Below are 16,073 nucleotides of genomic sequence, written 5' to 3' on the forward strand. Positions count from 1 at the left end.
GGCCCTTCGCGGTGGTCCGCCGCTCCTCCCCTTTCCAGAGCGGCGAGATCGCGTTAAAAGCAGCAAAAATACCCCGAATAGTTTCCCGATGCGGTTTCTTTCCGAGAGGAGGAGGGAGGGGCCGGGGACCAGTGGGCCATGCGGCCCCAGAGGCGGTGGTGGGCGCCGCGGGGCCCCGCGCTGGCGAGCCGCGGAGGGGCCGGGGCAGCCGCCTCGCGAGCCTGCAGCCCGCAGAAGGGGTTCGGCGGGCGGGATGTCGGCCCTGAGCGCCCACTCGGCCCCGGTCACGGGTTGGGATCACACCCTCAGGTCCCCGTGGTCTCCTCTCCCGGGCCATGGCCCGCTGCTCACTCGCCCCGCCTGGCTTCCAGCCTGCCCGCAGCCTGCGGACCCTGTGTCCGCTGCTCTCCTTCCACACCCTGCGCTGCCCACTGCCGGGCCCTCCGAGAGCTCGGGTGTGCCCTAGGGATGCTGAAGGGCAGCCGAACGCCCTTGTGGCCAGCGTGGTGCCTGGGGAGATGCTTTTTCAGCAACATGGGTCCTAGTTGGGAGCATGGCTGGTGGGGGATCTGCTGCTGCTGGGCTCCCCTGCTCGAGCTGCAGCTGCCAGGTGTGGGAGCCCATAGGGTGGCTGGAAGCATTGCACTCCAGGGGTCATGTATTGGAGGCCACGCTGATCCGTAGCTCTGGTGGCTCTGGGATGCTTCTGCTCACTTGCCGCAGTGCCACATGGTGAGTTACTGGCCAGTGCAGAGATAGGAATGGGAATTGTGAGCTGATGAGGGCAGCCCCTCCATGTCTCGGCCCGGGTGTAGGTGTCAGTAAGGATCTTGGCATACTGCGATGGATGTGTGAATGATATTGGCTGCTCACCCAAGGCTGGGAGCTTTGTCAGCACGAGGGCGACTGAGTTGTCCTGTAGGAGGGGGTAGGGCAGCTGTCTCTTGCTATGGCAGCTATGGGTTGCCGTGTCTCCCTGCAGCAGCACGATGCCTGCAGACCCATGTCAGGCCAAAGGCCCAGCTAGCCGCCCTTCAGCACCCCAACTAAGATGGCCGTTGTTCTCTCTCACTAAGCAATGTGTGGGCTCCCCACTGCAGCTACGTGTGCTGCTGAAGGTGGCTGGGAGCAGGGCTCAGGTGTGATGGCTTTCTCAGGCTCCCAGGCTTCCTCTGTGCAGGCGGAGGACAAGACACAGCGCTTCATAGGCCCGGTTAAGAAGCAGTCAGCAGCACAGTGTTGGAGGGCTCTCTGAGTCCTGCTCCGCACAGCCAGGTGAGTGAACCCACGGGTCCTGCTGTTCTGTGACCTGTTCCAATCCCTCCTGCGGCTGCAGCACCCTGTGGCTGCCTGTCGGAAAGGGGGTGGGAGATGCAGGGCTGCGTGCCCATGGCTCCCGTGGTGAAGTGTGGAGGCAGTGAGTGGTGCCCTTCTGCCTGGTGTGGATACTGAGCCTGTCAGTGACACAGAATCACCACAGTCTGGGGGCTGACGGTGTCACAGCGCCCAACCAGCCTGGCTTCAGGGGAGGAAAACCACGTCTTGCTTACTGAGCTCCTTGAACATGAAAGGACAGACAGTAGCTTCTATTAGAGCAATTGATACAGCTGGAAAAAACAGACAAGCTTTCGGGCACAGATGTGCTGCGTGTATGGCTTTTTCCAGCTGCATCAGTGGGTCTCATAAAAAGTTATTGCCTCTGCCTACAAACCTCGTTTCACTTAATTCTCGGATCATCACAGCTACAGCACAACTGCTTGAAAACGTAAGCAAGGAGCAGAAAGAGGGTTCTCTGACACAACGTCTTGAGACCTCCGAAAGGCCTCCAGCCAGACCACAGCTCCCAGCGAAGCCGGGCAGGCAGAACGCTACCCTAGAGCGTAGAGAACGGGCGGGGAGCAGCCTTCGGCTGCCGCAGCTGAATTAGGGAGCGGTGGCTGCTTAAGCTAATGAGGATGGCTGGAGGCTGCGAGGGGTGTCAGAGAAAGCAGAAAAATGCAGCAAATAGGCCGGGACCTTGTTTAATGCGTACAGCTCGCACGGGGCCCATCCGCAGCAACGCTATCTGCAGGGCCGGGCAGGCGGAGGGCCGGGCTGGGGCGGGCCCCGCTGCCGGTTGCTAAGGACGCGGGGCGGGCCGAGTGCCGGAAGCGGCGGCGGCGGCGGCGGCGGATGGAGGCTGAGCGGGAACGGGCAGAGGTGCCCCGCCGGGCGGGGGTGAGCGGGCCGGGGCGCTGCCGGCGGGGGGCGCTGCCCCCAGCGTGCCGTGCGGGTGGTGGTCGCGTTCCCCTCTGACCTTCCCGCGGCTATGGCCGCCTTCTGCGGGCCACCTGAAGCCGTTCGTGTCGGTGACTGCGTGCCCTTCGTTCCTCTGCCACAGGTGCCCAGGATGGGCCGGCGGGCTCGCCAGGACCTCTTCTCTGGTGAGAGCCTCAGCAGGAAGAACTCCTCTTCTGCGTCCACGGGAGAGGTGGGTGTAGCTCCAGGACATCCTCGCTGTGTCCCGCACGGAAGCTTGTTGCTGTCTTCTGAGATTCGTTCTCTCATGACGTGCCTTACCCTTCGAAGTTTATCCTTAGAGTTGGGCCCGTGTGGCTGCCCTGCCCCTTCCCTCGTGCTGCTTTCCGCACCGCGTGCAGGGTTCACAGAGCTGTTAAATGGGGTTCTGTTTCCTCATGGTGAGGTGTGGAGTAGTAACAAGCAGACTGGGACCTATTCCTCCAGTTGTGGCATATCTTGCCATACATACGTGCAGGCTTATTGTTTTGTTACCAGTGTCTCACCACCTGTGATAGCGAGGCAGAGTACAGGTAAGCAGATACTTCTCGTTTGCATCTGGCTTCTGCAGGAGCTAGAGTACAATTTCTGGTGGTCAATATCAAGCTTGTATAGCAACTTGTATAGCAACAGTATTTTTCCATTCCTCTGCTCACAGGCTACAGAGGTCATGCTAAGAGCCAGCTTTGCAGCATGTGAGGCTTTGTGATAATGTACAAATTCATTTCCAATTTGACTTTGGAGATAGACTTTTGTTCAGAGTCTGTAGACTTTTGTTCAGAGTCTGTTCTTGTCAGTACCTCTTCAAAAAGTACAAAGTAGCTGCCTGGAACCCTTCTCTCACAGGAGGGTGAGGGGCCATCCTATAATAACCCAGAAGAGCTGAACCTTTTGATCTGATATCTTAGTGCTGCAGAATCCTCAAATTCTACGTGGGAGTTCACTCTCTGATGTTTGCATGGCTTCTCCATAGCATTTGCTGCTGAAGTGAGCACCAGTCAAGAAAAGACAGTGTTCTCCCTGTCACCTTCAAATGGACAAAAGGCTCCTAAGATTTCCAGCTTACTGACTGTGACATTTGTGTAAATGAGAATAGTACTTTGGTTTTTGCAGTGCCTGTGTTTCAGTTTCCAGCATACCATGTCCTTGGTTTCTTTGAACTGCAAGGCCAATTTGCTCTGCTGAGCACTCTGGTACCAACTGAACTTCAAGTTTCTGAGCCCTGGGCCTTCTGTCTTAGGAGCGGCTGCTTCTCTGTGTAATGATGGAACTCTGAGTTGCTCTATCACACTCATCTGTCCCAAAGTATTTTCTGGACATTTGTTTCCTTTGAGTCCCTGCTGTGTTGTTGAAAATATACCATTACAGCTTCTCTTAAAATTACACTGAATATCCTTTTTTTTTTTCTTTTTTCTTTTTTCTTTTTTTCCCCTTCTTTACCCCCCTGAAGAAAGTATGCTCCTTTTTCCCTTTGATCAGCATAACAGAGAATCATCTCTTCCCACCTACGTGTTCTCCCTCTGGGTACGCAAGGAGGTCAAGAGGAATTCTGGGAGGGCATTTGTGGAAGGAAAGGCCCATACTAAGAACAGACCTAAACTCTATAGGGTTTGTAGCACTGCTTCCCTGCCACCTTAGGAAAAAAGTGAGTGCTCTGGTTTCTAGAGTTAAATCACTTTCCACTGGCAACTCTTTTTGGTGCTGCTGTGGATACTGGAGAATGAAGAAGAATATTTACAGTAAGAGGAATAACTGATACTCGCCAAGATGTCTCTCATCCAGTTGAGGCTGGGCAGTTGTCACTGTCTATTTCACGTGACTAGCTGAAATTATTCTAAAATCACCACATGCCTTGGGTGGGAAGGGACCTTAAAGCCCACCCAGTCCCAGCCCCTGCTGCGTGCAGGGCTGCCCCCCACCAGCTCAGCCTGCCCAAGGCCCCATTCAGCCTGGCCTTCAGCACCTCCAGAGATGGGGCACCACAGCTTCTGGGCAGCTGTGCCAGTGCCTCACTGCTCTCTGAGTTGAAAAAATTCTTTCTCATATCTAACCTAAGTGTCTCCTCTTTTAGTTTAAAAACATTTGCCATTGTCCTGTCACTATCAGACTGTATACAGTCTCCCTCCTACTTATTAAGTTCCTTTTTAGTACAGGAAGGCTGTAATGAGTTCTCTCTGGAGCTTCTCCCCAAAAAATCTCAGTTCATGCATACTAAAGAGCTGAATGTACGCTGTGAAGAAGCTCAGGAGATAAGACGTAATCCCCTGCTTTACCAGTGAGTCCTATGACTCTCCCAATTAGCAAGAGGCCCCAGCAGCAGGTGGTTTCATCAGTGCTTTCTTCCATCTGTCACTGAAGCACTAGAAAGGCATGACAGCAGGTGCTAGATGTTTGCAAAGCAAATGTAGCTTTTTATGCATTTATTTTGGTAATTTAAAAAACCAAAGTAACAGTGGGACTAATAGGTAAAGAAAGTCTTAGAAGCCAGCTGGTGGGGCAAGTGGGTGTTAACATCGGTTTGCTTCTAGTTGAGAGTGGCTCACTCTAATTGTTCTCTCACCACAATTGGCTTTGCGGACTGATTCCCTGCCTGGAAAAGGATGGAGGCATGTGGTAGGACTGCAGCTGATAGGTTGCAACTTACTGTGGTTGTGCTTAGTATGGCTAATGTCACAGAGATTATAACAGGTGTGGAGAGATTCCCAAAGATTCCCATCCTTGGACATCCCTGGAGAGGAATAAGAAGTAGAATCTTCTGACTGAAGGCAGTGAGCTTCACAGCAGTAAAGGGTGAGGCCTTCCACGCCTTAAACAGTTCAAGTATGTTATTACTGGATCTTAACCACCAAGAAGAAAACTGTGTCAGTAGTCTCCCTTCAGACAGTTCTTTGTGTGCTGTTAACTGAAAGCCTTGGAGCTACAGGAGAAGAGACAAAATGCACTGTATCCTCAGCCTTTTCCTTTGTTCTGGAATTGGAAGCCTTTCATACGTGGCCATGGTTGGTAAGAAAAAGAACATTTAATAGAACTGATCTCATGTTTTCCTTCACCCTGGACTGGCAACCGTGTTCTACTTTTCTGGAAGCTTGGCTCATCTCAAAAGTGTGGGGTCAGCTGTTAAAATGGGTGTCTCATTCAGCCCACTGGTCATCTTGAAACCTTTTCAAGGAGCATTACTAAAAGAAACTACAAAACAAAAACAGCAAAAAAACAACCTGCCATATTTTTTTTACGAGGACTCACCATAGTGGGGGAGGTTCCATGTAATTATTTCAGCAGATTTTATTCCTGTTAGTGATTTTGAAGACAGGTTTATCCTAAGCCTTTGTTGTATTGACACTTCTGTGGGAAGTTTTCTCTTTGGGATAGTGATTCTGTCCTTGGTAGTACCTCAGGGTTTTAGGACTGTTTTAGGGGTCATCTTGATTTTCATTTATTTATTTTAATGTTTGTCCACCCAACCTCCACTCAGCTCAAATCTGTGACGAGAACACCTCATTTGTCCTCGCAGATGTCCTCGCTTGTTCTCTTGATGCCAGTAAGCACTCTGGATGTGTTTTACAGTCAGAACAGCTTGCTTGAAGGAAGCAGAAAGTACCTGTCTGTCCATGTTTCAGCTTTTGGACTTACTACAAGGAAATCACTTTGTGGAGTGAACTCATTTAGCATAATTAAAAAGATCTTTGTTTTGAAGTCAATAAGCAAATCTTCTGAGTTGGAGTGTAGATCTTATCAGTTTACCACAGATCTTTTGTTGACCTGGACTCTGTCTTCAAAAAGAGACTTCAAACAATGGTACTGTCTGTCTTCTTTCACAAATGTGTTGTGGAAACCTGTTCCCTCGGACATAACTGCAGTCTCTTGTGCCTTGTAGCCTGCTATACATCCCCCGAGCTTTATAAAGCAACACAATATCTTAGTATTTTTTGTCTGCCTGTTGTGTATATGCATTGTTTGCTCTTCTGCAATAAATTCCTGAACTGTAGTAGTCTCTCTGATTCCTCTGGCCAAATCTGTTTGATAGCTCCCATTCCTGTGTGGAATTATCTGCATTGCCTTCAAATTCAGACTCCTTGAGGAGCTCCTTAAAGGTCATTAAGCTGACAGTCTGCCATCTAACATGCAGAGCATTCCTGCTTTTTCAGAAGTACAAGTACCAACAAACTACAGTGCAGCTGTATACTATTTCAGGAGGCAAGAAGGAACATGATTATTTGCTGCAACTGGCGCAGTCAGCATCCTCCTGCAGCAATGGTCGTGCATGTTCCTGGTCTTCAGAGCTCCTTGGCAATTTAGCAGGCACTTCTTGAGCACCCAGGGGAATATGCTGTAAATGGGAATTCCTAGAGATAAATTTACTTGCTGCATGCCAGAACTCTGCATTTCAAACATTCATTTTCAGAAGAGTAATATATCCATTTTCCATTGGGAGGCCTTTCCCATCCCCTGGCTTGCTGTGTTACTTTTTTACTCATCTTGACGGTATTGGGTTTCTGGCAAAATGGGACAGACTTGAGCTGGGGGTGTTATCTGTGCAAAGGGAGGGGTGGATGATGCAATGAGATCTGTTGAAGATCTTTGTTCTCGCGTTCTACCAGGACTTCTGGATGCTTGTCTAGAATAAAAGTCCTGGCTCTAGCATTGCTGCATCCAACTGCCTGAATGCTAGCTCAATGACATTCACCAAAATAAAATATTCAGCCAGATTCAGCGCTCTTAAGGAGATTGGTTTGAAAGCTGAGTGGAAAAGACTTCTGTTTAAATATATCAGCATTTTCTTCCTTTTCTGTGTCTCCTCAGCAGGAGTGGGCTATCTGTTGTTCCGTAAGAAATCAGTATGCAAAAATATTTTTGTATTATTCTGCTTATGCAGTCCATTTTCTCTTTATCCTACTGTGGAGAGGCTCCCTTGGGACTTTGTTCAAGACTTTCTTGAGTTTCTGCTCTTACAAACCCTATGTGATGTTGTCAGTGTCTTTCTTGCAGTGCTCTCTCTGCAGAGACTGCTTTTTTGTAGGCAGTGCACCAGCCTGAAGGATGAGGTTTACCAGGCTGTGCTGGGGGCCTCTCCTTACAGGTAGGACAAGGGTTACTTTCACATAATGGCAGAATTTGTCCAGAACTGTCGTTTTCTTCTGCATGTTTTACCCAGGTCTGGGGAAAGGCTCTGTTCTTTCATTTCTGAAAGTGTGTTCTTTGTTCTTCCCTCACATGCACAACCATTGCTAGGTTATGGCAGGTACCTGTTATCTGTAAGCATGCCTATGTAGTTGTAGTCCTAGAGTGATAGTTAAAAAAAAGAATATTTATATCTTCAAAAATCTTACATAGGCAAGTGTACAGACAAAACATTGAACTGCCTCCACTGTGTGCTGGGCAGATGTTCCCACTAGTGTGTTTTACAGAGAAGCTCTTTGCACTTCTGCCAGTCAGCTTACAGATGCCCTGGTAGTGGCTTCAGGCCACATTCTTTAGGCTAACGTGCTAGCTTCATTTAAATGGGACTCTGGTTGTTTAAACCAAGCAAATAGACAACTGCACATCAGTTGCTGAGGATGAAACCCGGATGGAAGAGTGCTCAAGAAAGTGGTTCTATAAATGCTTCTTTCCAGATGTCTTGTCCAGCAGGATTTCCTTCTGTGTGACTGTGAGTCCTGTGCCACCTGGGTTCTGTACATCTGGAGGAGCTTAGACCATGCTGGACCCCGCAGACATCTTTTTACTGTCAGATACAGGAATAAGGAGTCCCTGGTTAACAGATACACAGTTCCAATGGATCTTATTGGTTAGGTCAATCTGGTTTCATTTACTCTGCTTTCAGATATGGACACTTCTGTACCCTGCTGCCCTATTAACTGCATGTAGGCTCCCTCTGTCTTAATAAGGCCATAAGACCAAATGGCAACACAGAAACTAAATGGATTCGGATACCAAAATATTTTAATTGGAGATGTATTTACAAATTACATGACTTCCCTTCTCCACCAGAGAGATAATGCAGTCCAGATAAAGGTCAGGTGGATTAAAATAGTGGTTTCAGCCCTAGTCCCTGTACTGGGTCTTAGGATACCTATAGTTTCCCTGAATTATTCTGTTATTTCTTGAATTGTGTAGAGATTACTGAGTTCTTCAGTTGCCTTCTCCATGCATTTGATGCCTAACAATCGGTTGTTGCTGTGCTTTTTCTGGCAGCGTTAGTCAGAAAGATTCTCAGCTAGTTCACAAGTTTCATGGTAATGAACAGGCTGCTTTCTGTAGTTATTCATCTGCCTTATAACTAAGCTGTTCCCTTCTACAGTAGGGTTAACTAAAGTTCATATACTTATGCAACGCTGTTGTCAGCTAGGGCTATGTCCAGCTAACTGCTACAGCTACCACTACAAGTGGAGAATTTGACTTTGCTCAGAGTGTCTCCCAAAAAAGGGGTACAGTCAGCTATGGTAAATAACTCCCAGCATGGCAGCTCCAGCATCTTTTCTGGACTGGCATAGTTGCAGAGTCTGGCCATTCAGATCTTTCTAGTGTCCTACATGCCTGAGTACCATGGGCTTTCTTGCATTAGGTTAGTTCTATTCTTGATCTTATTGTAGTATTTGTTTGTTTTTGTTTTTTAGTATTCCTTTTAATGATATGATTGCTGTCCACTTTTCATGCCATTGCAGTCAAACAGGCATGCTTTGTGGTATCACAGTATGCGTAAATGACTGGATATAAAACCTTACAGTAATGGGATCAACTTTGCACTTTGTTCAAGTGATTAAGGTTGCATAGCATATGCTGCAGAACAGTTCATATCAATCTTCAAGCTATTTTGTGCAGAATTAATTAGCTTTTCCTTTTAACTTCTTTCTCTCCTTTTCCCTCCTTATCCTTCTAGGATGAAGACCCTGAGGAAAAGGTTGACCATGTAAGGCTAGAAGCTTTCTAGGTAGATGCTGGCTTCTCTGAAGGGGACTAGTAAGGCTAACCTATTGATGTGCCTGGGGCCTACCATAGGAGGGGACCCTAGTGCTAGAGAGTAAGACGAAATCATTCCTGAGAGCAGTGCCTCTCCTGCATCTTCCGTTCCTGTTGTTGACAATTTTTGTCTTATTATCTGGAAGCAACTCTTATCAGCTGCTGCTTCATGTACTCAGATCACAGACCTTTGTGTGGCCATTGAAAAGGCATTCTGTTTTCATTTAAAAATCAGGACAGAGAGTAGTAGACGGATTACAGAACCTGTCGGAGGCTACATGTGCTGTCCACTTTGTTTAGCTTACTCCCACAACATGAAAACTTGTTTTAAGAGATTATGAAGTCTCACTGGTGCCCCAGAGGAGAAGGCCAGCCAGCAGTAACAGGATTCTGTGCTTGTGTATTTCCTGTGAGTCTTTCCTGGCTCGAGTAGCTCTTTGTATATGTTAGATATTTAAAGCATCCTTTCCCATATTCTCATTCTTTCTGCTGAAAAACCAACTCTGTCATAGTGTAGTAGCTCCATTCAAGAAGTTTGGAGCCCAGAAAAGAAACTTGTATCACCCGTCTCATTAATTCTGGTCTCAGCAGCATTTTGTTATTGTAAGAATTGAGTACTCTTCAGTTTTCTCTGATGGTGCTAGAGATGATATTGTAGAAAAGATCCACTGAGTGTATTATATCCACTGGAAGCTGCTGGAGAGGGTCCAGAGTAGGGACACAAAGATGTTCAGAGGTCTCCCCTATGAAGGCAGGCTGAGGGAGCTGGCCTTGTTCAACCTGGAGAAAAGAAGGCTGCAGGGTGACCTCATTGCAGCCTTTCAGTGCCTAAAGGGAACCTACAAACAGGCGGGGAATCAACTCTTTGAAAGGGTAGATTACAGCACGACAAGAGGAAATGGTTTTAAGCTGAGGGAGGCAAGATTTAGGTTGGATGTCAGGGGGAAATTCTTTACTATGAGAGTGGTGATGTGCTGGAACAGGCTGCCTGTCCCTGGAGGTGTTCAAGGCCAGGTTGGATGGGGCCCTGGGCAGCCTGGTGTAGTATTAAATGGGGAGGTTGGTGGCCCTGTACGTGGCAGGGAGGTTGGAGATTCATGATCCTTGAGGTCCCTTCCAACCCAAGCCATTCTTTGATTCTATTAGTCAGCGACAGATGCTTCAGGACCCAGAGCACTTTTCCAAAAATCAGGCAAAAAGACTACCTGCAGATGGGTATTATTTTGGGAAGAACTTACCCAATAGCATTTTTTCATAATAATTGTCTTAAACTTTCTTATTTATTTATGTATTACCTCAGTGAACCCAGTCCTTACAGTTGTTTCACTGGAACTAATTCTACCTTTCATGCATTGCCCTAATTCATGGGTTCTGAAGAGCTGCTATACTGAGTGGTGGCTGGTCACATGCTGCAGGCACCTTCTTGCTCCTGGCTGCACAATTTCATTAAAGCAACTAAACTGATTTGACTTCCACATGAACAATTGTCATTGATGTGGGGGTGTTGTGCGGTGGTGCTCAGCAAGGAGGTGAAGTGATCCCCTCTCTGAAACTACTCCTATCTAGATAGCTCCTGCATACCTTGTTAAGCAGCATGGTCATGCTTGAAAGTATTTTTTCATTTGTAAATGCCTGTGAAGGGCAACAAAATGGTTAACTGAGCATTGAGAAATCTGACTCATCAGTAGTCTGCTTGTAGGTTTTTAATACTTGTATGCTTAAAATGCCTACTGACTACTATTAATTGTATCATAGCCCCCTTCCAAACCAGTTATTAGCAGAACTTTATATTGTGTGATCCAAAACTGTTCAGTTGCAGTATATCCTTTCCTTAGTCATTGCCTGGCCAAGCTGAAATACTTGGATTCTTGAATCATGTCCGAAGTTGGCCCCTTTGTCCCTCTGATGGCTCACGTAACCCTTCTCTGAACTCCCTTTGGGCTGTGCTGAGTGTTACAATCTGAACTCTTCCTGGATTCGGTCCCTTTCCTCATGCTGCTCTGAAGTTTGTGGCTGCCAGAATATCAGCAAACACCCAGTCGGTGCCTTTGATGTGAGCGTACCTGCTGAAGTCCTGCCCTCCGGCTGGCTGCCTGCTCAGAGACTTGTTTTGCATCCCCTGGCAAACCACTCATCTCACATCTGAATTTTTGCCAGTTGAGTCACTCGTTTGTCTGTGCCTTCCAAGGCTGCCTGGGACATGAAGCCAAAGGCCGCAAGGCTGATCAATGGTATAAGAAAAGGGTGTATCCCAATTTCTTAGTTAATTTGCAGAGGCAGAATAAGCAGGAGTATGAAAGTGGCTGGGAGCTAAGATTTTTGCTGGGTTCTCTTCCTGGCTTTGCCACAGGTTTGCTTTAGGGCCTTAGAGAAGTCGCTTCTTGAATTTGCTTTAGCCCCTGTTTAAAGGAGGGATAGAACTTCACATAGGAAAATTGTGGGGATTCCCTCAACACAAATCCGCAGAGAAGATACCTTGCCCTCATAGCAAAATCAATATTTTAGCCCATTGTAGGCCCCTGTGTAGTATGCAGATGATGTCAGATGGGGCTGGGAATTAAGGTGATAGAAAGAGGCTAGGAACTGCAATGTGTCTGAAACCCTGCTGTCCTGTCGAGTTCTGGCACCTCTCAGAGTTGTGGGAGGGCAAGCCCATCCACCATCCTGGTGCTTCGGAGTTGTCAGTCACAGAGTAGGACTTCTTTTCTTCAGGGACCACCAGGGATGGAGGTGTTAATGTTGATGCTGAAGCCACGTGTTTTACACACAAATTCGGAGTTCAAACCTGCCATCTCCTTTCCCAGCTGGAAGACACTGATTCTATTGCCCTCTTCCTCCTCCTTAAAGATGTTTCTCGCTATGAGCTGTTCTGGATCTGAGAAGGCTCTCACTCCCTTCTCTTGAAGCTGCTCTGCTTTGCAGAAGGGAACTGGAAGCAATCTTGGGCTGCAGGAAAGGGCTTTCTAACATTTGAGCAGAGGGGCATCTGTTCTAGGACTAATGAATCCAGCTGGGACCTTGTCCTATAGCTCTGTTTTGGTAGACCTGCCGTAGGTAGTCTTGAAGTCCTTTGATGGGGGAGAACACCTGATTTTTGACCCCTCACTAGGTGGTTGGTGACTTGTATGTCTCCTAGTCACTCAAAATTTGATGACATGCTTTAAGGCAACAATTGCAAAGAAATGAAGATCTGACCTCTCCAGAGGGGCAGCCAAGTTCTTCTGTAGTTCTAGATCCCAGTGCTTTTAAAATGGTTTGAATGGGAAAAAATGGGCTGTTGCTTTTTAGGTTATGAAGACATGTCAAGAACAAATGTTTTCAATAAATGTTTTTGGAGGAACAGCTATTGAAGTTTTAAGTGGCTGAAATGTGAAGCCGATTGCAGACCTGTGTTGCTGAGTGACCCTGTTTGGTGAGGTTATATCTTTGCAACCTAAAATACAGTGCAGATGACTCAGGGACGCCCTGATGAGGAGCAGCCTGCACCGGCTGTGCAGTGCTGAGCTGTGGCACAGCTTGGTTACCTGAAGTAACTAAAGCTAGACTGTTTACAGAGTGGAGCTGACTCACATGAATCCTACTTGCAGGTGTGTCTGCACCTGTGGTGTAGACATGGCCTTGGGCTCTGTATGATCAGGGCCTTTAATCAGAGTGGTATTTTCCTAACCCATTTCTTATCTGAGCACAGTGGTTGGCACCCAACTCCAAACTCATTCTGTTGTCTGATCTGGTCTCAATCTGCCTTGCAGGCGCTCCCCTAGTGGTCTTCCCCACATTTCTTGCCCATTGCTTAGAAATGTGGAACTGAGGATCCAAACACTGGATGCAGTCATCTATGTGCTTTCTGGGGGACTTTATTTATGCAATAACAATGACACGGTTTTAGGCAATGTCCAGCCTCTTTAGTCCAGAGAGTTCATGACTTAAGAAGACGCATATAGTTGTAATGCAGCCTCTTAAAACCCTTTTTTGGATCTATGACTTGCGTGACAGTAAGATCTAGAGAATGTTGGTGAATGGGACAAAAAGTTCACGTCCCAGAGACCCTGCGGTCTTACTGCATTGTTTTTCTCTCCAGCATCCTGCTCTTCCCTGTGACCTTCAACTTGTAGAAGAACTCTCACCAGAGTAAGGCTACTTTTTTTGTATAGTTTGTTGCCAGGGTTTTGCCTTCTTAGGCATTCAGCTGGGAGTGGGATGGACTGGCAGTAGCTCTTGAAGTGAGTGGCATTTCTGAGAATCTGGGAGGGTTCTCAAAGGCAGAATTTCCTGTAGCTAGGGCACATTTTTAATACCCTACTATATGTGTGCTTGTTCTGTACTGGACTAGGTATGTCCATGTGTGTCCTAGTCGCTGTCATCTGTTTGGGTTCTTGCATTATGCTTATAAACACACTCCACCACTATCCGAAGCAGTACTGACTTTTTTTAACCTGCTTCCTTTTCTCAAGGATTGCGTATTTTTCTCCAGTGGCCTTCTGGTTACTTGTAGAGTTGCAGGGCTCCCAGCCCATTCCCGGGGACCGCACAGCTGGAAGTTGGCCAGGTTCTCCAGGAGGAATCTCAAAAATGCAGCTGAACTTCTGTTCCCTAATTAGGCCAACTTCCCCAGTGTGAGCCCCAGCACTGTGTGGCCCAAGCTCCCCAAGGCCTCCCGCTGCCTCTCTCCTGTGTACCCCAAGTGCCTGGCTGGCAAGGCAGCTCTTTTCAATTTCCTGAGATTATCTGGAGTCCTTTGATGACATCTACTGAAATAGCATTTCTAGTCCCCAGCTTTTTTAGTGGTATCCTTCCTGCTTGGCCACCTCGATTTGGATTATGGGCAAAACCTGAAAATCTCATGGAAAATAATTTTATTATCAGCTTTTCTTTTTCCTTCCACGCATTTATTTCATGCTTCAAGTGCTCCCAGGCCCATCTGAAGGTAGCAGAAGAACTGTAGGAGGGCTGTAGGTGGCTGTGAATGTCTGTCAGTATATAGCACAAGGTAAAAGCAAGTGGGTTGAGAGACGTTCACATCTTGGAAGGCTGGAAGAGGCACAGCCTTATAACTGTGGTTGTGAGAGGTTTCTACTTGGTAATCCTTTGCTGGTAGAATCAGATTGTTTTGCACTGTTTTCATGCAGAGGAGAGCAGCAACTCTTGAGACAAGGTGTCACACACTGCAGTATGACAGCTTCTCTAGCAGGTGCACATGCTACTTAGCCAGAACTGACTGTTGTTTTAGGGAAGAGGTTCTTGTCAGCTATTAACCAAGATGAGCTGTTCCTTTGCTTGCTGTGATAGATGTCAAAATATTTGAAGCCCCCCAAGAAATGTTTCCATCTCAAAAGCCTTTTCCGTAATAAAGGGATGTCAGTGACTATGAAAAACAAGATAGTGGAAGAAAAGAGAATCCAGTGTTTTCTGTTAGGCAGAAGTCCTTGGAGGAGACGCGTTACTTCTGCAGTCTGTGGATGTGATAAAGGTGGCTAGCAGAGATGGGCCACTTTTTGCAAAAATACAAGGCTTGCATACAATTGGGAACAGATCCCTTTTTGATATCATATGTGCTTTGAGATGTGAATAGGTTGTGAATGTTATGTGGCTGCTTAGAAGTAGCAGGGCTGTTTGACTTACAGCTCCTTAACAAGCAACAGTCAGAACTAATTACTCAGGGCTGTTTGTGGAGATCAGCTTTCCTGCAGTCAGGGAGCCTCTGGCAACTTGCTGGAGGAACGGAAACTCGGGTCTGGCCATACACCTTTCTTTCTGCTTCATGGCCATTATTGGATGAAAAGAAGGTGCTTATGTGCCAAATAAAAGTATCGCCATGTTTGTATGTGAAGGAGAACACAGATCTCACACATTTTAAGGAGTTGTACTGCACAAGAGAAAGATTGTGTGTCCTCTGTTGTGTACTGTCAATGTCATTTGAGTCCCTGCCTCTTGCATGGAGTGCTTGCTTTTCAAAGGAGTTGTCATGTTGATAAAGATAAATTAATCCACATTTCCAGATCCTCCTGAGAATCTGAGGGACTCAAAATGCCCATAATCTGCCTATGTCATGGTGGGTCAGAAGCATCCTAACTAACATCCTAACTAACTGGATCCTCCAGTTAGTTGCTTCCATGAGGGAAGCAACACCCAGCTAGCACCATCCAAGCTGCAGACATGAGCCGACAAGTAGCCTGGAAATTTCTGCCTTAATGAGGAAGCTGGATTAGAATCTTACATCTATCTGATAAGAAAGATCCTGAAGAAGAAGGTAGAATTTCTTCTTTAATAAAAGATAGATGGGATTCAGGTAAGCTGAGCAAGGCCAGTAGTTTTCCAAATGGGAGATAAAATCCTGATTGTGATGGTAGTATGAAAGCATTGATAAGAGTAACAGGGAAACCCTGCCTTCGGGAAAATGGCACCAAAATGAATTTCTGAGAAAAAATCAGCAGGAGATACAGAACATGGCAACATGCCTGAAAAAAAGAGAGTCTGCAGAAACTGAGATAGGGGAAATCTGGAGATAAGGAATTGACAACTCAAGCAGAAAAAGCAAGCCCTGGTGAACAAGTGATTAGTTAATGGTGTGAAACCGACTGAGCAGCAGCAGTTGAGAGAGAACTCTTTTGTCAGGAGCTGGTGGATTCTCTGTGTTCTGAACACTAAATCACTTTGGGTACATAGTTTTGTATGTAATGTATGTACGTATGTATGTAATGTTTGTATGTTATGTAATGAAACTCTTGCCTTTGATATGGCAGGTAGTACTGACAGGTTCTGATCATTTTAAAGCCCACAGTCGTTTTCATCAGGAAGACGTGTTCAGGAGCACATTTGTTCCATGACAGAAGAACAGTGTC

At 47.0% G+C, this 16,073-nt stretch overlaps 1 protein-coding gene across 4 annotated transcripts in view; it reads left to right on the plus strand.

Moving 5' to 3' along the window:
- Positions 1-2,150: 2,150 nt before the first annotated feature.
- IFT43 (intraflagellar transport 43) overlaps positions 2,151-16,073 on the plus strand; it is an 80,844-nt gene continuing 66,921 nt past the window's right edge. For 2 of the 4 annotated variants that reach the window (XM_052696062.1, XM_052696064.1), the window contains exons 1-3: positions 2,151-2,217; positions 2,381-2,470; positions 9,155-9,184. In XM_052696062.1, the coding sequence (XP_052552022.1) occupies positions 2,173-2,217; positions 2,381-2,470; positions 9,155-9,184 (165 nt within the window). In that variant the 5' untranslated portion in view covers positions 2,151-2,172. The remainder of the gene's footprint in view (positions 2,218-2,380; positions 2,471-9,154; positions 9,185-16,073) is intronic. The other 2 variants (XM_052696063.1, XM_052696065.1) reach the window with 1 other exon arrangement.

The sequence above is a fragment of the Tympanuchus pallidicinctus genome, unplaced genomic scaffold (genome assembly GCF_026119805.1).
Source record: "Tympanuchus pallidicinctus isolate F22 unplaced genomic scaffold, pur_lepc_1.0 scaffold3, whole genome shotgun sequence".
Classification (NCBI taxonomy): domain Eukaryota; kingdom Metazoa; phylum Chordata; class Aves; order Galliformes; family Phasianidae; genus Tympanuchus; species Tympanuchus pallidicinctus.